This window comes from Coturnix japonica, chromosome 2 (genome assembly GCF_001577835.2).
Source record: "Coturnix japonica isolate 7356 chromosome 2, Coturnix japonica 2.1, whole genome shotgun sequence".
NCBI classification, from domain to species: Eukaryota; Metazoa; Chordata; class Aves; order Galliformes; family Phasianidae; genus Coturnix; species Coturnix japonica.
This window is the reverse complement of record NC_029517.1, coordinates 98,631,629-98,656,880: the sequence shown is the minus strand read 5'-3', so window position 1 is coordinate 98,656,880 and position 25,252 is coordinate 98,631,629. Positions and strand designations below refer to the sequence as shown.

The window sequence follows — 25,252 nt, the reverse complement described above, 5'->3', positions numbered from 1 at the left end:
ACCATGGTTTATAAAATCATGGAGATGTTGGGCAAGATCACTGTCCAGCTCAATTATTATTCACTAAGTTAAGGCTTTTGATCAAACTAATATTAGGTCATTTTAAAATATACAAAGCAGGGTAATTATGAATGATGTAGGTTTCTAGACCTTAATGCTATGAGAGCTTGTTGGAGCAGACAATATGGGCTAATTTAAAATGACTCTCGTAAGACTATGGACAACAGGTCTGAAAAGAACACTAAATGAATGAGGTATGGTTATGTCTTCCTTGTCTTCCTTTATTACTCATACAAAAATTCTGATGGTGCAGAAGTATGAATATCTCTAAACATCACCTCTTATTTCCTGTCCTGACAGATTTTCCCCTAGGATTACTTGAGTGTCTGACTGATAAAAATCTCATAGTCCTCCTTGTGAAGTGGTGAGGAGAGAGGAAAAAGTAATCAGCAAAACTTCAACAGCCACAGGGAACAGTGAATGAAGAAAGAGAGAGTGTGAAAGTAAAAATGGAAAAATAAAGAACTTCAGATAGGTTTTGCACAGAACACAACATAAAATCCAACCTGGCCCTGATGACATCCAAGGAGTCAGCTTGTGAAACATAGTCAGAATCACAGAATGTTTAAACATGGAAGGGAAATTATGGAGGTCCTCTGGTCCAGCCACCTGCTCAACCAAGGAGACCTTGATCAGATTACCCAGAATATGTTCAGTTGGCTTCTGAAGAGGGAGACACCACTTGGGCTATTCCAGGGTGTCACTATCCATATAGGAAGGAAGTGCTTTGTGAGTGTCAGCATTCATAGAAATGCTCATTAATGAGAAAGTTGATGATTGTCAATACATACTATACATCTAGGGACTAAAAATAATATTTTTTAAAATATTTTGGGAAATCTGTTAGAAATACTTTTAATATTGACCTTGATAGAAGTGTGTGTGTGCGTGGGGGGGGGGGGGGGGAGGGGGGTAATAGAGGGGGACAACAGTTTTAGTTTTTTAAATAACAGAACATTTTTCAAATCCACTTTCTAAGCCCCCTTTCCCCACACCCTATGCCTCCCCCCCTCCCCCCGCACACACACAGGTTACAAAAAAATAAATTAAAGAGAAGAAAATAATACTTTAGTCTCTTGATTTCTGAATTATTTTCTCATAAAATAACTCTGGAAACATCTAATTTTTCTTCACTGCACAAACACATTTTACAGATCTATTCTAAAGACATGAGAAGGATTATCTTTAGGATTTTACAGTATAAGCTTATGACACTCCACAAACATATTGACAATAGGAATATACATATATATTTAACAGCAGTCTTGTTCCAATGGAAATGTTTCTCTATCCTGAAAACCCTAAACAAGAAATTTTAGCCCAAGGCACTAGGAAAAATAAAAGAACACACCAGAAAGTTGCCAAGAGCGGATCATATTCCTAGTAAAGATATTGCTGGGGATATTGAACGGAGTACTAAACACACAATGCTGAGAAAAAAACACCACCAATAAAATAAACAATACAAAAAACCAAAACACCTAAAAAGCTCCACAACAGAAAATAGTGTTAAGAATTGCTGAACTGTAGGAAAACAGTTTAATGAAAATGACATAAATGCCAAGAACCAGGAATTATTTCAGAGAGTACAATTCAAGCCATAGAGATTGCTTGAGCAGGTTCTGAAAGCCGAGAGATTGGTAGTTGTTTTTTTCTAGAACTTGAGAATTACAGCTGGCCATTGTAGTAGTGGAATTCAAGAAAATGGGAAAGAGGGCATGGAACATATCTTCTGGAATATATCATCTTAAATTTTCTTTTACATTCCAGATACATTTTTACGATCACATGTTCACACAAAATGTAATAAGTAAAACAAGTCAAGTAGTAGAAATAAAGTGAAGAACTATAATTTTCAGCTTCTACTTACCCCTCCCCCAGCCCCCATAAGAGTTTATATATATATATATTGTCCAAAGATAAATATCAAGAAATTAGATTATTAATTTTCACAGAAAGGAACAATCATTGTAACTGTTCTTAGGAAAACAAACCTTCTCTCTCCATACTTTTCTTAACACAATTCAGAAAAATAAAATGTATAATTAAGCTAATTTAAACTGAATGTAATATCCTTTCAACAAACTGAATGGAAATCACAAAAATTCAGAAACTAGTAGAATGCAGCAAGAATGGAAAAGAATAAGAACACCATCTGAATGTTAGGAAGACAGTTATTTTAGGGAAGTATCCCCATAAATGAAGTGTTTTTCAAAGAATGGTTAGACGTGATGGTAAAAGATGTAGGAATTGCAATAAAAATCAAATAAATGAAATTATTGTAATTAAAATATTAGCGTAAAACCAGACATGTTTCTTATTTACACTAGATCATATATAGGAATCATACTAGTCTAGAATTTGACAGTAAAGAATTTATAGAGTAACTCTCTTTCATTTCTACTTCTCTCCTGCCAAAATGAGACTTCAACTATTCCTAAAACTGAGGTCATGCAGGCATTATGTATCAGATGATGTGTTTCTTGAATTACTTGTGAGATCTTAGAGGGGCTGAAAATACAAATGAATATAGAATTTCACTGTACCAAAACAGTCTAGATGTAAATGGATTTAAGAGATTTAAATAAGCTGTGTCAAGCTGTTTAGAAGAAAATTAAAATTGTAATTACGAAAATTTTATATATTTTTCTGCAATAAAATCATAATGATATATTTGAGAAACATTAAGATGTTGTACTAAGGGATGTGGTTTAGTGGGGGAATATTGGTGGTAGGTGAATGGTCAAACTAGATGATCTTGGATGTTTTTTCCAAACTCTGTGACATGGTGATTCTATGATTCTATAATATACTTAGAGAATTCAGGATAAGAAAAATATTTGGATATAATTCTCTGACCTTCCCTCTTCCAGAGGCATGAGAAGTTGAAGTAAATGCCCTGATGAACCAGCCTACTCTAAAACTGTCTCTTGCCTTTGTCTGTTTATTTATATCCTGTTAACTTAAACAATATTTTTTATTCAAATAATCATCTGTTCTCATCACTGGTGCTAATACTTGCAAACCAAGCTTTTGTTGATTTTGCACTAATTTTCACTTCTGTTTGTAAAAGTCCTTGAGACTGATTGCACAGCAATTAAAACAAATGGAATAATAATGCTCAGGAGAAAAGAGATAATATTATTTATTATTTGCTTCACTTGCTCTTATTCAAAATAAAATATATTTTTTTACAAAAAGGGAAAAAGGAAGCTAGAAAACCCTACTCACTGAAAGTTTTAAAATTCAGTGCAGTGTGATTTGTGTTCCAAAACTTCTACTCATATAAAGTGAGAACAAGATTTGAAAAATGTGATTTATTTGGCCCAAAAAGAAAGAAGCATATAGAATATAGTGCTGATTTTGTCACTGCAGCTCTGTCCTAACCAAGGCTCCCTGAATACAATCCAACTGCAGAAGGGGGGAAAAAAAAGATTAATCACTTAGAATTAAACTGTCTGATTGCAAAGATGGAAAAAGACTTGATAAATGCTAGAGATATTTTACTTCTGGAAATCCATAAAGAAAAGGTTTCCTATGAGCTTTTCACTCTTTCTCCTTTGCCCTTTACAGGGCTTTTTATTTTCGCCTGTTCAGCTGTGGCTGGAAGCCAAAAGATGTGGAAAGGGAAGGGCTAAAATATAAATCCTCTAACCTGCTTCACAGAAAAAAAAAAAGATTTGCATCCAAATCTGCATCATTATCCTGACACCCACTGGAGTTATCTCACTGAAAATGAACTCTTAAAATGATGACTCATTTCTCACTGACCCTCACAACCTCCCCCTGTGAAGTGAGGAGGAAAAATAAATAAATAAATAAATAAAAAGACTGACTCCTAGTTTATCATCTTAGTGATAAACTGACCTGTTTGTATATCCCATCCCTGTTACTGATGAGCTGAGAGCTGGTCACAGGACTAGAAGAACAAGCAGGTCCATGATATACTGGCTTTTCACAGTATGTCTGTGAGTCACCAGTCTGATGCAACCATGGGAATAACTCATACAAACAGTCACAGTCTGTGCAGATGATTGACAAACTGTAAGGCCATAGAGCAGGACATAAGGGAGATCATATCTGGAGCATGGTATGTGATGCAGAGGTAGTTGCAGTTAGGGGAAAAAGTCAAATTAGGACATATTCAGAGTAAGACTGCTTCCCATTAGAATGGAATGGAAACAAGCCAGGGAACCCAATTAGAGAATGCCTGCCCTGAGCATTGCAGAGCAGTGCAGAAAGACCTGAGCTAATGTGAACTTTATCTGCTCTGGAAGCAGTATGTCATGGTGCAGATGAGTGCTATTTATTATCTTAAACTGCATTAAAGTGGATGAGCTGCTTCTGGCCCTGAGATGGTATTGCTGCAGCACAACAGGTAGACATATCAGTTGGGGCCAGCAACAACTCAGGAATCTGCACCAAATTTCACTGTGCTGCACAAACATCTGCATGAGCCTGTGCTGTGCATTCAGGCAAAATGAAAGCTGTCAGGGTGTATGATTGCTTGCTACAAATATATCAAGGAAAGGAAGGGAAAGTGGAAACTGACACCAGAACTGGAAAAAAATATTTAAATTAGGGGATAATGTTGGCACAAAATCAAATAGATATAAACTAGCTACAAATAGGTTTAGACTGGAAATTAGAAGACAGTTTCAAGCCATCAGAGCAGTGAAATTCTGGAAGGTTTTACAGCAAGAGGAGGAGTGCCAAAAAAGCCTAATTACTTTAAAGATAAAATTTAAACATTTGTGAGGTTTATATGATACAACTGCCTGAGGAAGCTGGATAATATTCAGTGACTCAGGCTGTTCTTCTGAAATTTACATTCCTCTGAAGAGTTTCCCACCATCTCACAAACCCTTCGGTCCTTCACAGTTGGACACAAGGTTCCCCTAAGCCACCCTGACAGGTCAGATCTCTTATACACCACACAAGCAATTGAGTCTTCACCTTCCAGTCGGGGAACAGCTCCATGCGTATTTCTATGCAACTGAAAGTGCAGGCCACATAGATCTGAGGAGTTCCCATTGCCTTTGAATTTCCATGTTTATCATAGTACAAGCTCCTTTTCCCCCCCCCACAAACTGATGGAAAGCCTTATATATATATATGTGTGTGTGTGTGTGTGTGTGTATGTATATATGTGTATATATATATATATATGTATGTGTATATATATATATGTATGTATGTATGTATGTATATATATATAAAAGCTTCATATATCTGTTCATAAAAGAAAGGTGAGAGTTTAGATCTGGTGGCGTAGGAAGTTTCTCATCTTTTCACTCAGACTTACTGTATTTTGTTGAGCTTCCTTGTGTTTGATAAAACACCAGTTTCTAGACACATGTTCACTTGATGTCTCAGTATCTGGTAAAAAGTATTCCTGGCCTTCATCTCGTCAGCAAAAAAGTCTAAAGGAGGTTCCAGATTTACTTTTAGAATTGCAGAAAAATAGGAAGCAAGTGACTGTAATCACTACTACCTTCAAGCACTACTCTTTTACAGGCCCAAATCCAGGTGTATGGGGTGGCAGGGCTGTCAGACACTCAGCCAGATGGTGTTTCTCTGCTGTGTCTTTTCAGAAAATGAATAAATGACTTTATGCCCTCTTGATTTTTAACTAGAATCATGGAATCACAAGGTTGGAAAGGACCTAAAAGATCATCTAGTCTAACTGTCCTTATATCACCATTGCTACCAAAAGCCACTAAACCATATCTCATAGCTCCTCATCTAGACACCTCTTGAACACTGCCAGGAACAGTGACTCCACCACCTCCCTGGGCAGCCATTCCAGTGCCTGACCACTCTAAGAGAAACAGTTTTCCCTTATATCTAATCGAAACCTCCTGTGGTACAACTTGTGGCCATTTACTCGGGTCCTGTTTGTTGCCTGGGAGAGGAGGCCAAACCCATCCTCATCACAGCCTCCCTTCAGGAAGTTGTAGAGTGCAATGAGGTCTCCCCTGAGCCTTCTCCAGGCTAAACAATTCCAGCAACTTGAGCTGCTCCTCATAAGACTTATGCTCCAGGCCCCTCACCAGATTCATTGCCCTTCTCTGGACATGTTCCAGGGCACCACCTCTGGTAGGCTTTCATACCAGCTGCATAAGGAAGCTATGTTCCATACACTCTAGAAACCTCTTGGACTGCTTACTCTGCACTCTACTGTATTTCCAACATATATCAGGGAAGCTGAAGTCTCCCACAAGAATGAATGCTGATGATCATATGACTTCGGCAAACTGCTCATAGAATGCATCATCCATCTCTTCATCCTGGCGGTCTATAACAGATTCCCAACAAGATGTCACCCCTGCAGGCCTTCCCCCTGATCCTTACCCACAGCAACTCAACTTTACCATTCCCAACCCCAAGCTCTTTAACATCAAAACAGTCTTTATTAGAAAGGGCTACACCACCACCCTTCCTTCCTCATCTATCCCTTCTGAAGAGCATGTAACCATCCATCACTGCACTTGAGTCATGGGAGTAGTCCCACCATTTTTCAGTAACAGCAACTAGGTCACATTTAGCCTGACGCACAATCATTTCCAACTCCCCCGGCTTGTTGCCCATGCTGTGTGCACTGGTGAAGACGCACATCAGCCAAGACATCTGCCTCAACCCTATCTCAAGTATTGTTCCCTTAGGCTCATCTCTTTTGAGCCCTGTCTTGTCCCCTTCTCCTGTCATAGCGATTTGAAAGCTCTTACAATAAGCCCCACTAGCTCCTGCGCTAGGATTCATTGCCCTGTTTGGGATAAGTGGGTTCCATAGACAGACAACAGACCAGGGGATGAGTAAACTGCCCCATGATCAACAAACCCAGAGTTTCTGGCTTGACACCAGCCTGAGTCATTTAATCATTGCTTGTGTTTTCGAAGCCCTCTCCATGTCCCTCACTGACCATGAAGGTATAGAACAAAAAATTACTTGTGCTCCCCCTTCTTGAACTAAATGCCCTAAAACCATGAAATCTCCTTTCATAGTTTGTAGGCTTCTCTGAGCAATTTCATAACTGCCCACCTGAACTATGAATAATGGAAAATAATCAGTGGACCTAACCAGTTTGGGGAGTTTCCTGGTTATGTCCCTGACTCGAGCCCCAGGAAGGCAGTGCACTTCCCAACAGCTTGGATCTGGTCTGCACATGAAGCCCTCAATTCCTCTGAAAAGGGAGTTGCTCACCACAATCACCCTTCTTTCTTTCCTGTCAGAGGAAGACTCAAGGCAAGTTCTGCCCCTGCTGACGCAGGAGCCCTCCCACAAGCTGCCAGCTCCCCAGCCAAGTGTGGCAGCACTGTTGCTAGCTTCAAAAAAAGCCTTAAAAAGAGCTTTTTTTCTTGGCCTTTTTTACTCCAGATCCCTCACCTTCCTCTGAAACTAGTTAACTGTTCCCATAATCACACGACCCAAGCAACGTGTTCTCTTCACTGTAGCAGCAACACAAGAATAAATGCTTTGAATTTCATAAACTGTTTCCAAAATCAGACTTTTTTTCATCATCCTTCTTCTAGTAAAGAGCTAAATTTATCTTTTGATTTACAGCATGTTACTGATGAATACCAAAGTGTGCCTATTCTTCCATGGTCTCTGCCCTCGGTTCTTTCCTACGTCAGAGGTACTCAATTTTCATCCTTAAAACTGTGTTTTCCTGAGCCCCTTGGGCAGTAAGGCATTATCTACACTTATCTGTCTTGCAGTTTCATCTTGACTGATTGTTGGGATATATCTGTACACAAATGTTCTGGTTCTGGCTGGGATAAAGTTAATTTCCTTCACAGTGGCTGACATGATGTTGTGCTTTGAATTTAAGAGAAAAACAATGCTGATTACACCTTGATGTTTTCATTGTGGCAGAGCAGTGCTTACAATAAATCAAGGACTTTGTGGCTCTGCTAGTGAGGAGCTGAGGGTGTAGAAGGAGATGGGAGGATACAGGACCAGGACAGCTGACCCAAACTGGACAAAGATACATCCCATGCTATATCATGTCACAGTGTACTATAAAACTGAGTGAAGCTGGCACTGGGGTAAGACTGCTGAAAAGGAATAGGTTGGACATCTTTAAGAAGGTTGTGAGCAATTATTATGTAGTTGAACATCATGGTGGGAAATGACAATAGCAGCCTAGGTTCCTCAAGTATTTTCTTGATCTCTCAGATTTGACTTTCAATGATATAAAACTCATATACTGTATGACTGAATGCAAAAGATTAGTTAAAAAAGTATTTATTTTCTATATTTTTTTTCTGTTATGTTCCATTACAAAAAGAAAACACATAACATAACAAAAACAAAACACAAGATAGCGTTTTATTAGTGGTACATTAATGAGCTCTAACAACTAGGTGACTTATGTTTCTCACAAATACATATTACAAACAACCATAAAAAAAAAAAAAAAAAGACTGAAAATTAAATAAATAAATTGAATATTTATCTTCAATTTTTAATATTTATAAAATATATAGCACTTTCTATTACATTTTTCAGTCATTTTTATCCGTAACAAATTAAAACTTATGACATATATTGCAAATATTCTTAAGGATAAGAATAATTAAAAAAATCAAATTCCTGGAGGTATGAAATAGTAAATCTGTTAATGTTCATTAATTTATATCATATATCCAGATTGTGCATGTCCTGCAAAAATAGCCATTTCTTCAACTAATATACATATTTATTTTTTAATAGTATTATAAGATTAAGACTTTAAATGTAAAGCTTCATGGATTTATGCTTCTGTTTTATAGTTGTGCCTAATATGGAACTTTCTTTAATATATACTGAATATTTTCCATTAGTATATACTAATATACACACACACATATACACACACACTATGTATTATATATTAGTATATACTCAATAATAAAGCCATTTCTGTAACATATAATTGAGATTCTTGCAGTGAAAGTTGTTGAAACTGGGAGGTGTGCATATCATAGCAATGAAAACTGTCTAGGTTAGCTAAATGAATGCATTTAGTTTTACGCTGTCTAACATACTTTGAGTATGTAATGTACTGTAATAATATACAGAATCCGAACAGAAATTTCTTTTTTATTTCAGTATCCCTGATCTTCCATCTGATTTCAACAGAACATGAATTGATATTCTCAATAAAGCCAAGTAAATAAAAATTTGTTGACACTACAGACCTTATTCCAGGAGCAACACTAAAATTGCACTTAAGAGCCCTCCTAGCCAAGAAAGCACTTAAGCTTGAAGATGACTTTATTCAATTTACTCTGAATATTGATCACAGACTGCAACATTCTTTTGGTACTCAGTTGCCCTTGCCATAATGCTTGAATATTGTTGCCTGATTACAGATTTAGAGGATCCCTTACATAGCTGAGTGAGTGCAGCTTTGCTATCTGCATAGAGCAAAGAGAACGAGGCAGTGTTCTTGGAGCTCTCTGAGTGAATTTTAAAATATGAATTTCTGATAGACAGGCAGACAGATGCAGCAGGGAGAGGGTTAACCAGCATGACATAACCTTAACTCTTTCCCTTTGTAGTGAGGGAAGAGGGCAAAACAGACTAACCTGCCCTGGACATCTGTCAGTCACCTTCTGTAAACGGATGTTCTTCCATAACCCACAGTACATGGGCATTACTCATGGTGCAGAAAAGACTCTTACCAGGATCCAGCAGCTGTACCAGCTCTACCATTCTTAGGCTGAATGCCCATTAGTAGCTGGAACAATTAGGTGTGACGCTGGTTTAGTTTTAGCCTAAAATTTCAGCTCATGTGCTTAAAGACTGCTCTGGCAAATGAAGAATAACAATAACAGGCAGAAGGCAGGAAGCTGGCTTCAAAAGCACATTCCTAAAACAAGTGAAACCATGAAAGTGGCTGCACCTCTGCCATCACTAGGGAGACACAACTTTAAGCTACTAAGTCATAAGGGCCCCCCTCATAAGGGCCCTGCCCTGCCATTTTACTTGGCATTTTCATCAGAATGAAAATTGTCCTTTCTTTTTGGCATAGGGAATACTAGAGGGTTATTAGACAACAATGTGTAGCAAAGATGCTGAATTTTTAAGGGCAGCAAATGTACATTCATGAGATCTTTAGCCTTTTTGATATTTCTCTTGATGTAAGAAAAATCTTAAGGCATTGCATAAATGAAATCAAATTTAAAGTAATAAGCTGCAGTAACCACAACTTAATCATGTTTACCTGTGCACTGTGAGATATTCTGATAAAGTCAGAGCATATAAAGTATATACTTTTTGTGGGATGAAGAACTAAGCTGGAAAACAATACGTTTCAGGAATCTTATCTCAAAGTATACTGATACTGTATATTATTATTTTATATTTTTATGAATTCTAGTTGAAACAATGAAAATGACAAATTCTTTGTTTTAAAAAATAACTGGCTTGCAATTTACAAACTTCTTGCTGCACTTCATTAACAAAATAAAATGACCAATATTTTATAATATCCTGATCTTTATTTCAAAAGTGCCTTCTGGAACTGTGTTTTTATACAGATAAAGGAAATGAAATATATTCATTCACTGATGAAATCTAAAATAACATGTCTACAAGTCTGCAACATGTTCATAACAAAATTATGATAACACTACAACCTAGCATATGGTTAATTCTGTGGAGGCGAGCTTATCTAAAATTTCCATCATAAAGCAAAGCAAATTAAATCAAATACATTTTGTGATACTGAGGAGTGTATGTTTTTGGTATGCTATATAACATCACTTCAATAGGCACAGTACTAAGTATAAAGTTATATACTTTTTAATTTAACTTATTTAAGAATATGATGTAATTATGAAAAATTATATTTTACTTTGTGGGAAGTTAGGTTTTTTGCGTTGTTTTTGAGGTTTTCTTTTTCAACATTTGCTTTAATTTGCATACAGTTTTTTAGCAAGAGCTGACAGTTCATTATAATTTTGTGTTTTTCTTTGTAATCAGTGGGACATGTTGACTTACAAAATATTTGCATTCATTATATTTGATATGTTAAATGCTAGCTTGTAACATAAAGCTTGGTTTTTGACATATGCACATGAAGTTAACTATGCTTTAATTTGGAGACTTTTCCCTGTATTTAAATAAAAAACACAGCCACTAAAATTACATTTTGCTGTTTTACGATTAGTTACAACACAGAGTTTAAAGTTTTCCCTCTTTGGTTCAAGGCTGAGTTTCTGTACTACTTGCACTGAGAGGGCAAGCCTGATGCAGCCACCTCTGAATAATCTGAGATCAGTGCAAAGGTCACAGAATCACACACTTACAAAACAGTACTGACCTGTAGTCAAGGCCATAGCATTTTATATTATCCCAAGGTCACCTTTATTTTCTTGAATCTAAAAATACTGATTAAGCCGCACAAGTTCAGTTCTTCAAAATATGGGGTTTCAAAACACAAACAAACATGAAAATTGCAGGTTATATTTTGTGTGTATGTTTAAACACTGTGTATTCCATGCCCAACTACAAAAATACTCATTGATGAATACAGCTTTTCTACAAAATATGTGATAGTTCTGTAGAATGCCCTGGCAAAGTCCAGGCCCCAAAAGTGCATGGCATGAAACCAGTTCTGCACAACCAGCAACTTTCAGTTATTTATTTATTTTTCTTTTCTTTCAAATCATGGAAAACCTTAATCTTTAGCAATTTGCAATTGTATAGTTTCTGCTCTTACAGATAAATTTTATGCTCACTTAACTATATTAAACAATGTCCCCTAAATAACTCTTGGTTTCAGTGGTACCATTATGCACATCATCTGAGCTAGATGAAGGGAAAATGTTCAACTGGCAGCTGATTAATTTTAGATTCTTCTATTACCACCAGAGCACTTACAGAGGCATTCACATGCTTGTACTGGATGTCTGAATGCAATGCTCACTAGAATGTGATGATTTGGGATCACAGAAGATAACTGTCATTAACAGATACAAAGCTTCATCATTGCCATTGGTCTGACAAAACTGTCTTTCCAGAACATGCCATTTTGACAAGGAGAATATCTGAGTTACCATCAGCAAACTTATAGAGAGTTGCAGCCTTGGATTCAAAACATTTGGGGCCTTTAATCTCTCAGGAATAAACTCAATAGCCACAGCAGTTTCAAAAGTCATGCAGAGACTAGGATCCAGCCCGCTTATTTAGGGAAGATTCATGTAAACAGGATAATGACTATGAAAATGCTGGATTTTGATGACACTTAAAATATTTAATCCTTGGATTATGACATGATTCCATTGTATTTAGCATAAATGTGGAACACAATTATGAAATCTTTAATTCTGTAGCACTTGGAGGTCTACTAAGAAGCAAGAACATACCGGTAGTCCCGTGACAATGATAAAGAGTTCTGATAAAATGTATTTTCAGATTGTTTTGACCTAGAATTAACTTTAACTCCAGTCTCCATTTTGCAAGGACACTTTCTAACACACATAAATTCAAATACTTGTACTGGAAAGCAAAAAGACAGATGTGTGATTTGCCCCCACAGTTCATTCATCTTTTTTCCCCACTCAACATTTGAACTGTTCCCACTTCAAAAAAGCTTTCCTCTGGCTTCAATTATGAAGTTTTCCTTCTTTCGATATGTAAAAATGGATGTGCAATAGTGTGTATTCCAGCTGCACAAGAGAGATTGTTTGCTTAGCTCTTACCTTTCATGTGCTTTTATAAGAGGGAAAAAAAGGAAATGTCAATTTCATTATTATAACTAATAATCCCAGAAAGCATCATGTAAAATATTTTTCCACTCATTCTGAATGCGCACCAACTGCATTCTCTCCAATATTTTGCTTTTTACAAAAAAATAAAAAATAAAAAAATCACCTCACCTTTTTTTGATCTTTCAGCTACAACCCACACACAACACCCACCACTTTGCCATTTTCACTGCTGTGCAGTTAGCACAACATTAAATCATTTTTGAAAACTATATTTTTAATAAGTTACTACTTAGAAATGTAAAATTCCTTCAGATTTGATCATTAAATGAGACCCTGGAACTACTTTTTCTGTTATATGGTCATGGGTGATGTTATATTTTTTTAATATATGAAGATGTTCAGCATTCTGTCATTGCTTCTATCATTAAAGGCTATTTATTTTATTCCTGCCTTTTGCTAATAATACATAAAAAGAAATCCCTACAAATTCAATGGTTGGACTCATTTTTTCAAAAATAATGTTGAATGTCTATTTTGTTGAGAGTTTATGATGTGAAATCAAGGTTAATAATGGAAATAATGCATTAGGTGGATTGTGTCTGAAACAAATACAACATCTGTGTTATGTGAGCCAAAACTATCAGATTTACAGAACTTAGTTCTCCAAAAAATCGAGGAAGTAAATAGCAGAAATGATATTTTACAAACATTCACTTGTCATTATATTTAAAGTAATATTACATTATTTTTAATTGAAGAAGAGGAATGAACTCATGGAAGTGGGGCTGTGAGGTTTTTTGTTTTTGTTTTGATCTGTGTCAGTCAAAATGGCTATATCTTTGTTGCTAATGTTCAAAGAATAAACTAGAAAAACTAGCATGACTCCATGTATGGAAAGAAGTATGAATTACAGCGGTGCTTAAAGTGCTTTCTTATTTGAAGAGATACTTACACAAATGTCTTTTCATGCTCATCTCCTCATCATTATGTACTAAATCCTTGTTGCTTGCTCTTATGTCATTTATAGCATAATCATTAGGTATTAAGTTCATACTCAGAGTTTAGCATATTGTCATAAAAACATTTGAAAACAGGAAAATGACAATTCTCTTTGTGTGTTATTAGAGTATTTTGAAAATTTTATTAAATACCGAAGTGCCTCATTGCATCATTTATTCCTTTGCTTCCAATGTTGGTTAAAGCACTAAATAAGTACAAATAGATCATACTAAAAGCATATCCATCCTATTTTGGGGATTCTGCGAGGATTATTTACTGGTGTCTTGCAGAACAGAGATGAGTTTATGATCCCACGTGACCATCTATCTCCTGATGCTGCAAGATGTCTTGTCTCCAGGATTGGTTTCCATGTACATGGTTCACCAAAGTTTCACATCTTACAAATATCTATACATTGTCTTTTCGATAAATGGCAGTGCTGTAATGTGAGATATCAAGTTGTATACTTTAATTTGCCAGTACCAGAAGTTGTGGGAGCAGCAGAAGCTGTGGCTTGACTGCCTACGAACAAAGGGTCCAAACAAGCCACTTTGGCTGCAAAGAATGAATGGATACAATGAAGGACTGCAAACAGGTTGGAAAACTCCAGCTCCTGGAAGTGAAAACAAAAAGATTAATCATGACGCAAAAGAAGGCATCCAAAACATGCACCCAGGAATGAACTGAGTTTCAAGTGGAAATAGTCTGATATAATTCCGTCGATGTATTTGACATAGGCACCTAAGAGACAAAGTTATTATTCCGTAAATAATTTTTGTAAGCTAATATGGACAAATTTCTGAGTAAAGTGGCTGTACAAAAATATGAGGTTTTGCCTGCTAAAGAGGAAGGAATGTGACAGCCATATAGTATGTTTTCCCCTTGTGTCATTAAGGCAAATCTGGTGCATTTTGCAGGTTGATCTATTTTTATAAATCAATCAACGGAATGAGTGCATTGGGTCTACATACCTCTGGTTTACTATAGTGTGTAGCCACAAAGATCAGTAATGTTGAGTTCCACATACATCACAATCATCTGTCATGTCACCACACAGTGGTAACTCACCAATACTAATTTTTAGTTAAAAAAGCAATCAAAAAAAAAAAGAGACCTTTTCAAAAAGTGCTGCTATAATACATAAATATTCTGGCTCTGGTTTAATTGTTTTTATTGTACCAAAAGTAAGGAACATATTCGGGGTTTTAATCTTATCAAAAGTATTAGACAAAGCCCTTTTTGTTCTACTTTAATTTACTTTTTTTTTTTTTTTTTAACAGCTCCTTAGATGAGATTTTCTTAGAAACAATGTGAGAACAAAACAAAACCAAAAACTCATATATGTAAATGTATATATATATATATGTATAAATGTTTTCCTTTGAGTCTAATTGATTTTATCTTATCAATGGAATCATAATGATGATGATTTCTTTTTAGGAATTCTTCAGGACGTGATTTTGATGTTAGCATTTAATCAGTAAAAACCTACTGTGTTTGGAAGCAGATACTGATGTTATGCACGTAGGGATGGTGATGCAGAGTTATGATCTTTCTGCTTTGATTCACTGCCTATGTAGATTTCTGCACTGAAGCCAGGAACTGAGAACTGTGGTATATCCTATTTGTGTTTCTGTCTATTACTCATATTTCCAGGTTATTTACTGCTGACAGCTTTGCTTTTATATAAAGAAATATTGGTAGTACCATGAATTTAACAAAGAAAAAAAAAAACCTCTAAAAATTACAAGAGACTTCCTTTTGAGCTTTTCTGGAAGTTATTGCTTTACATACTTTATGGAGACATTCACAAATCCCTTACATGTGAGACGGAAGACTGCCTGAAAGCAGAAGACTACACATGCAGATTAACCCAGCAGTGTATGAAACGGGTGGAGTTCTGTTCAATTCTCTTTAAACCTGAGCAGATGTCCTTTGGAAATGCTAAGAAATGATTTTTTAATTGCTTACAAGCTTCTTTAAACTCCCATAAGTACCAATTCACAATAAAGATCATGAAGTTTATGCCAAGTTTCACAAACCTGCCATCTGTATTCATTTAAAAAAATCTGTTTAGAAATACTTTCATTTTTAAACATTGGGGAAAGTGCAATTTAGTTACAGTGACAGAGATTTCTCCCCCTTCTATTCAAATTTCAAAATAAGAAACTTTATTATAGATGGAAAAAATAGTAGAAAGTCAAAAATGAAAAAAAAAAACCAAGGAATTATGGAAGCTATTTCTGGATAAAAAGCATCAGTCATTCAAATTGTTACTTTTCATTTAAAGTCTTTTTATTTATCACATCTATCCTTTGGTACTATAAAAACAGTACTCAAGCTTGAGAAGAAAATATAAATAATGGATCTTACAAATATTTGTGATGTCAGCTCTGTGTTATATTTGGAAAGACTGTCTTTCCAGCTGTGTGTCAACAGAACAAGTCTATTAAAACAAATATTGCAGTTTGAGACTTGTTCGAGTCAATTAGGTAATCCTACTGCTGAAAGTTCTTACGTGTATCATAATTATGGCTGCTGGACACTGAATTTTCACATTGCATTACTACAGTTGTTATCACCAGTTAACACAGGTGTTTCTGCAACAGTAACACATTGGGGAGATCCATTGCTCAATGGACCTTCAATGAAAATGTATGAGTCAATGGCACAACTACTGATGGTCACAATGGTTTGCTACTGCTGTTAGCAATTAAAGAACACAGAAATTAATTTGATAGTACAGGTGAGCACTAACAAGTCAACAAATGCTAGATACTACTTGGAATGAAACATAATTCTTTCACTGTCAATGTGTGTATCATGAAGTGAATTAAACAGATCTCTCTGATCACACAATTCAACAAATTGCATGCATTTAAGGTGGCTTAGGTAGAGGATCCATGTAAAGCAGCTTATTTAGAATACACAAATATATGTATATAACCAAATTCCTTGAAGCTACTTAAAGACATACACAAGACAAAGATGGCTTGTGTTGTAACTGTGCAGGGCGGAAAGCACACTCTTGTGAATTCCCCAGGACTGGATGTGGATTAGAGGCTAAAAAAGTCTGCTTTTTAAGTCTGCACTGACTCTGCTACAAGCAAAATTCACATTAAAAGTGGAATTTGAAGCAGTGTGAAACACAGTAGGCTGATATTGGTATGCGATGAGTATATACATGTCCAATTAATAGCTGCAACTGAATTCAAAGGAGTAAGATTGATGCAATGGGATCCATCAAGAACAACACTTTCCTGGCAGATTAGCCTAGTCATGAGCAAGTTTAATGAACAGATAAAGGTTCAACATAGAGTTGTTGACAGACAAACCATTCCCTTAATTTCTGTTGAGAACTTGCACTTTCAAATCCCCGTAGGTCTGCAGTACTGCCATAAAACGGAGGGGAACCCACAGGCTTTTCTGCACATCTAACTGCCCCTGGTCTTGGGTTTGCATTTAGAATACTCTGCTGTCGGTCATACACTTGTCTGAACACACTTTTTTTCTAGCAGAGTAGTGCATGTTGCACGCTCAGCTTCAAGTAAACAAACAAATAAATACTAAGAAACCTGAAGAAATATTCAGTCAAACTATTATGTCTGCAAACTGTAGGAAAAGAAGAATCTGAACTCTGAATCACCAAAAAGCAAAGAAATCCAAATTTAAGCCACAACTACTTATCCATGCACAAAAACCAAAACCACAATTTACTCTTATTCAGGTTTCCAGTCTGGAATATTAGTGTATCCTTGTGATCTTCAAATTGTCCTCCCACCTTCTTGGCCAAACCACTTTCATTCAACATTGCTGTCATTATACCAGCCAGATCTTCTCAGATTATTAATCTGAACATTCACTGTTTCTGCACAGGACAGTGTAACGCAACAAAAGATGAAGAAGGCAAATGTGGGAAAATAAATAAATAAATAAATAGAAAATACAGATAACATTGCCAGATTAAAAAAAATAAAAAAAAATAAAAAAATAAAAAAATAAAAAAATAAAAAAATAAAAAAAATCAGCTACTAATTCATTATATTAATGACATAGCTACCTAAACTCTATGTATACAAACTCAAGCAAGTGTTAGTTTGTGATTCAGAAAAAATCATGGTATTGTCACATATAAACTGATGATATGTGAATATATTTGTTGCTTGATCAAATACCTATATACTGGCATAGAATGTGATTTTAAATAGATTAAAAAAATAAAATATTTGAGCAAGATGGGAAAACTACAAGCTGAGTCACATAAACCTACGCAGTTCAAACATCTAAACTCAGAACTCAGTCACTGCAATTGAGCAATCACTCTGTAAAAATAATACAGATAGATACTTGAAACACATTTAAAGCTGAAAATCTAAATTTGAAGAGTACTGCAGTGCTCACTGAAAAGCTCTCAAGGCTAAGAACAGGGATTAAATTAAAATTATGCTTTGCAGAATATACTTGAAATGAGCAGAAACATCAGCCTGGAAAATAGTGCAGGTATTTATCAAGGCACCTTACAACACACCAGAATGCAAACATTTTTTTCATATTACAACATCTCTAATGTAGACTGTCTTATTTTAGATTCGATTTCTAGATGGAATAATTTCAAGTACAAATTAGTAATCATTAATTTTTATTAATGCATTATTCATTACTCAGTATAAATGCCAGATCTTTAAAGTTATGCATCTTCTGCTGACACCACAGTTTTTCCCTATTGACCAGATCTTGATCTTCATGTGCTGCTCACCACTGTTCCATGACACTTAGCTTAGGGCATTAGCTAGCCTGCGAACAAAAGCTAACAGCACAGCTGTGTGACCTTGGCCAAGTTTTGCTGAGAAAGCTGTTAAGCTGTGAAAAATCCTTGCAAGCTCAGAAAGGTAAGAGGACAGAGAGAATAGTTTTTGAGATATACACTGTGCTTTGTGTTACAGAGCTGAAACATAAGAAGGACATTTCATTTTCTCAGTCCAACTGTGTAAGCCTATTGCTATTTTACTTTAATAGGTATCAAGTCCTTGCCATTGTGATTGGGCACATAATCTTACAGTTTACAGAAATTACTGGTTACCATATTTACTTACAAAATTCAAATGGAAATGGTATGGAGTTTAAAAAAAAAAAAAAAAAAAAAAAAGGAAGGAAAAAAAAAAGGAAGGAAAAAAAGCAGCAACAATTCTGCTTTAGATATATAGATATTGGATACTGCAATGTTTGGGAGCCTATATAAATAGAAGCAGAATCCTTCATAGGTTTAAGATATTTTTCTCAGAAAAACATAAAACTGTTTCCATTGCAGTAATCCACTACTCAGACAGGTACAATGGAAGATTATAGTGCTCTGAGTTTATTACAGTGCTGAGATTCCATTAGCCTCTGGAAGTTGCTCTAATGCTGAAAAGCCATTAACAGATCATGAAGTTATAGCTTAAAAAGAAAAAGTAATTAGATAGCAAGATGCATAATGTATCCCTCTGTGTTCTACAAATGAAAAGAAAGCTCTGTCCTATGTTTTTTTTCAATGCAACCAGAGCAGCACAATAAGGATGAAGTAGCGGGACACGTAGGCTCCATGTTCTGCCATGCCAACTGCTCTATTTTGTAGTTCTCAGTCAGAAAAATTCTGTCTGACTGTGCAGACCTGTGCAATAACTCCTGCTGAGTGACAGCTGGGAAATAACCAGAGATTGGAACGTCTAAGGGGTATTGGTGATTAATGTTTCCCCCAAATGGTTTACATCTCAAAAACTACTTAGACATTAACTTTGAGACCTTCAATGTCAGGTGTTTGATTCCAGCCACTCTGCCACTGACCACCAGTGTGACTGATGGTAATTACTGTTCAGGTTTTTCAGACTGTGGTTGTTCATGTCTATGAGGAAACACTTCCTTTATTCTATACTATGCATCTTTACAGTAGCATGATGTTGCTTCAGTGAGGCCAAACAAAAGCATCACACAGTCTCTAAGTTTAAACATTCAATTATTTTTGAGACTAAAAGACGTATTCCTAATTAAACAGTAACCAAATATAAAGCATATGTTGTTCATCTTGAAACATGCCATTTTTAATTTTGTTAAGTCAGGCATGAAAAGCACTAAAATATTTTGACAGCGTTATAAAAATATTAGGTTTCCAGTGTCAGTGAAGGACTTTTTGTCACTTAGGAATGCAAACTCTGTTGGCAGTGTGTTTTTTAAAAACAAAAATTGACTGATGAAAGGATGTAGTTCTGCATATCTTTCTCAAAAAGTACTTATCTGAAGTGATTGTGCTTTATATTCAATCAGAATAAAGAGGAAATTATAAAGTCAGTAAGGCTAAAATTTAAAACACTGCCACATAATTATTTTTCTTTTTAAAATGTTAATCAACATTAACTACCTCAACACTCTACTACTCTTAATTTTCTAAGTCATGAGTAAATGTTTAAGATATAAAGAATATTATCACACAGACGTAACAAGCCACAACTGTATACATACAGGCTATGCACAAATGTGCAGTAACATATAAAGTGAAGATAGGAAGCATTTGATTTTGATAATTCACATTTTTACATGAAGGAATTCCATGATTAAACCAATACTATTGGAAATCAATCAACCATTCTGTAAGTGAACCATTTTACATTTGCAAGAAACTGAATCATAGCACATTAAAGACTTTAATCGTATCTTGTCAGCAGCACAGTTGAAACTCAGACATGGAGAAAAACAGGCACTGCAGAACAAGAAGAGCAAGAGTCTCAAATCAAGTATGCGCACACTATAGCAGGTTCTGCATAGCATGATAATGTTGATGATGAAGAGGAAAAACCTGCTCTCACTTCTAGTACTTTGAGATGTATCATAGTTAGTTGCCACACTATGATTTTTCACTACTGTTTAAGAATGCAAAAATGAAAAGCCCTAAAAAGCTGAGATAATGATTCCTTAGAATTTTTTGTCTCAGCTGTAAGTCCTCATCCCACTATATTCCCCATGTAATATAGTAGGCAGACAATTATATTTATCTCAACTTTACATTACCCTGTATGCCCTCCTTACAACAGCAGGTCTTCAGGCCTTCTGCAGCAGTTTCATTTAACAGCTGGTGATAGCTTTCGCTATGAATATTCATCACAACCTTTAACAGCTGTTTTAGAAAATTCCCATCATCTGATTCCATATCAAGCTTGCATGCAGAATGCATGAAACCTGGCATTACAAGCATTTCTTAAAATCTGACTAACATTTCTTAATGACTAGAGAGTTCCCCAAATAGATATGTCTCCAGTTCTGTAATGCTAATAAAGTCCAAAAAATAGAAGCTAGATTGTTCCACATCTTTTCTTGCTGAATAGTGCTTTAAATACTTGAAAGGCTCAATAGATGCAGAGAGGCCTATTCACAGAATTTCAAGCTAACCAAAGTTAAAAAATAGGACATAAAAACATTCTCATTCTTTCTACAGACAAGTATCTTATAGTTTTTAGACTAAACAATGTACTTCACACATAAGCAATCAGGAAGTCAATAAATGCTGTAACACTGTCCAAACACAACACAATCTGATATTTTTTTATCATAATGTAACTGACTTGCTTTGAGTATCAAGAAAATGAAATATATATATATTTCTAAATTGATCAACACGAAAGATTAAATTTATAATCAATAAAAGCAGAGAGAGAACAGGACAATATATTAATTAGGATGCTTTTAAGTTTGTACAATATTATGCCTTTGTAAGTTACAGGTAGAATTTCAACCTTGATAAAAGGTGGAAAGGTGAAGTTTCCTAGAAATGAAGCTCTGTTCAGTTTAACCGGGAACAACAGTACCATGAAGTACTTGAATATCTCCAAGTCTTAAAAAGTGATTAACATTAGATTAACATTTAATTTAAAGAAAAAAATTAAAAAATTTTAAAAAAAAATTTAAAAATGATGTAAGCGATGTAAGCCATGTTTGTCATTCAACATCTAGATTTGTAACTATGCACTGTTTTTAAAATGATGAAATAAAGCAATTTTAACTTAGCTACTTCTAAAATCTTGTGTTCATGTAATAGCAATAAGAGATAAATATAAGAAAAGAAATGATGAGTTTCAACTTCCAGTCATACTTGGGAGCATAATAAAAGTTTCCTATTATTTGCTTAAAAGAAAATCATCCTCACAGCTTCAGGGTATTAAGTTATGGCTTCTTATTAATGAAGAAAAGAAAATCTGTACTACTATAATATTGAAGGAAATATGGATAATAATCTTTGAGATGAAGAAAAATGTGAGTGTATTGAAAGTCCACCACACTTCGTTGCTACTGATTTACTATGAGCTTTTGTATACCTTCACTGTATTGAGCATAACATTCAAAATCAAGTAAATAGCCAGGAAAACAGTATAGTAAGGGCTTAAAAAGCAAGCTTTAAAACACATTCAAGCAAACATAATCAGGATTACAAAAATGTTGGGATTCTAATGAAAAAGACATTTGATTCAGACTCTCAGGCAGTTTTGATTTTCCCAGGAAGATTGCTTCCTTGCGTATACTGGGACAGTAAATTCTCAAAAAGACATTCATAAAATTAGGCATAAATCTCTTAGGTTGACTACTTTCAAAAATTAACTCCTAAATCAAAACAGAATTTTTGAATTAGACCAAGACACAAAGATTCAATGACATTTTCTTGCAGGAGGATATATGTTTAATCTGCAATTTCATTTATTTATTTATTTATTTTATTGAGCCATAACAACAAATGTTAGATCTTTGCTGTATTTTCTGCCCAAACTGACTCAAGGGTATTTTTCACTGTTTCTTCATGATATCAGTATAGAGAGAAGGATAAAGCATTCAAATTCTCAGCCACTTTTATCAAAATGATTAACAGACTTGGCAAATACTCTTAAATGCAGCAAATCTTTTTTTTTTTTTTTATTTTCTTTTTTTCCCCCTTAAACAGTTTCTTTAGATTTCTTTGGTTTTCTTTATTTTCACTTTGCATATTGAACGACTTTTAAGTAATTTAGTTTGATTTACTCCTCTTGTCTCTCAGTTGCTGCTTTAATACATATTATTAGGTAGATTTATAAAAGAAAAAAGTGTACTGCTCTTACCTTTGCTTCAATTTGTTTATTATCTGGGTTTTGGAAAAGGAATTTGATTTTGCTCTTCCCATCATCTGAAGAACCTTTCAGCTGGGAAAATTTGTACCTCCAAAGTACAGCCTAGAGCAAGAAAATACATATATACAACACAAGCAAGTCAGTGCAGTTGTTATGGTAAACTGTACGAGAAACAGCTGATCTCCTTCTAGCAGAATTTTTAACCTGTCAGTGGTACGTCATAAAACCATTCAAGTACTATGTATTCTGATGTCTCTTTAATCATAGGGATGTAGTATACTTCGACAATATTTGACTGAGATCTGACAGACAGTACCTGTGAAATGTACTCTGAAATCTCTTTAATTATAATTAATCCTGATTCATCGTGACTGAACCCAAAGATTTTTACACTGAATATTTGGGGATTCCGCAATCCATATGAAGTGATTATGTTTCATAAAACTCCTCTCTTTTTCTTTACACAGAATTAAAAAAACAAAAACAAACCAACAACAACAACAACAAAAAAAAAAAACTAGCTGTATTTCCATAAAGGACATATCGATTTAAAAACAAATATAATTTTTAAATTTGTAACAAAAGGAAATCCTGTAATAAAAATTAAAATTGAATTTTTCTCTTAATGCTTTTATTGGGAATATAAGCAGATCATTGATTCTACACATAATACTGGTTATAATGAATTGCATCATGCTATGTTGAAAAAAGACATACTGCTCTACAAAATAAGCATAAAATATTAATAATAAAAAAAATCAACTAGCTAGGAAAATATCTTCTACGTTTATTATATCTAATGTAAATTTAAATAGTCAACCAGCATTTGAAACTTCATTTTGCCTAGAAGATCCATTTTTTAATTGTAATTAGTTTCAACCTACTTAAAAGGTATTTTTCACACCTGCAGGTGTTTTGAAAAAGTATTATTTTCATTGTGATCTCAGTACTTTTGTCAACTTAATTGCAAGATCATCCTCACTCACACTGGGCCACTGAATTAAACACAAAGCCTTTAGATACTGGTTGTTGTCTTCTTTATTTGTTTTAGCCTAGTGGTTTGTAAATTAATTCCTTTTAGTGGCTTTTTAGTATCTAGCTTATACTGTGATACAGACTATGAGAGAAGTGAAACTCTCGACTTTCCAAAATAAAATAAAGCTTCCTTTTACCAATTATGTAATTTCTTTATGCTATAACCTGAAATACATCTTTCAACTGCACCACGGTAAAGTTAGTCACATTCATAATTATCTGAGTAACTGGAAAAGGTGAAAAAATGATATTTTAATTGTGCACAGTAACAATCCAAGTGCAAAATTTATTTTCCCATCTCAAAATTGAAGCTTGTAATTATATGAAGGCTGCTCCAAAAGTAATGTCTCCTATTTTATGATGTTGGCCCATTTGTCCCATGATGTCAAAGGCTGATGGTGGTGGTATGGCAGTAGAGGTTAAATCTTCTCACCAGTACTCCATTACATTTTGTTGCAGTGTAATGGATGGCAGCAGCCAAGATGTGTGACAAAATGATGGAAGTGCATACGAAGCAAAGCAAAAAATGGTGTCCATTGACATTCATGGATGCTTTCTGAATGTTTGTGGAAGCCAAACAGTGGATATGAGCACAGTGAGGCAGAGGGTGGTGAGTTTCAGCAGTGGTGACAATAACAGTGAGTTACCTCCACTGGTGCAAATTTTTATTTCCTCTATCAAATAGTGTTATTGTACTCTTTGTATTTTTTGTAGTCTTTGTGGAATTATGAGGCACTACTTTTTGAGCAACATCCATTTCTAACACCAAAAATTCTCTACACACTTGCCTTTTCTTTGCAGAAGCTATTAAATCATCCTCATCTAAAGCATAAAGATTAAAAAGACCATTGACTATGCATAAAATAATTTCAAAATGAAAGAACTATCTGTTTCTTTTGAGTGGTCCTTAACACATCACACTATTTTTTTATTATTATTATTTTATTTTATTTTTTCCCAAAGATAGCTACATAAAGTAGAGCTCATCTTGCAGAAACCAGATTAAGGAAAATGTTAGTTTTGAAGTCAGGAAAACAAGAGATTTCTAATGCTGAAATTAGTCTTCTTGGCTACCACTTCTGTTCTAAAGAGAGAACTTCTGATGGACAGTCATCTTATTTAGATCTGAGATGAATACCAGTTCCTACTGATACACTCTGGATGTGTATCTCACCAGTATCTACATCAGAAGTGTAACAACTAGCTCAGAAGAGATGTCCAAATTGTAAATGGCTAAAGGTACGACAATTATTTAAGCATAAACTAAATCAGATCCATTAAATTTCTAAGAACTGACGTGATGCATAGCCAGAACTGTATGTTTCAACTGTGTAG

At 35.0% G+C, this 25,252-nt stretch overlaps 1 protein-coding gene across 3 annotated transcripts in view; it reads right to left on the bottom strand.

Annotated features, from left to right (window-relative positions):
- Positions 1-11,391: 11,391 nt before the first annotated feature.
- The window catches only part of SNTG1 (syntrophin gamma 1), a 312,873-nt gene continuing 299,012 nt past the window's right edge, over positions 11,392-25,252 (bottom strand). For all 3 annotated transcript variants that reach the window (XM_015855564.2, XM_015855565.2, XM_032442721.1), the window contains 2 exons: positions 22,874-22,984; positions 11,392-14,373 (listed from right to left, as the gene is read on the bottom strand). In XM_015855564.2, coding sequence (XP_015711050.1) covers positions 14,215-14,373; positions 22,874-22,984 — 270 coding nt within the window. In that variant the 3' untranslated portion in view covers positions 11,392-14,214. The remainder of the gene's footprint in view (positions 14,374-22,873; positions 22,985-25,252) is intronic.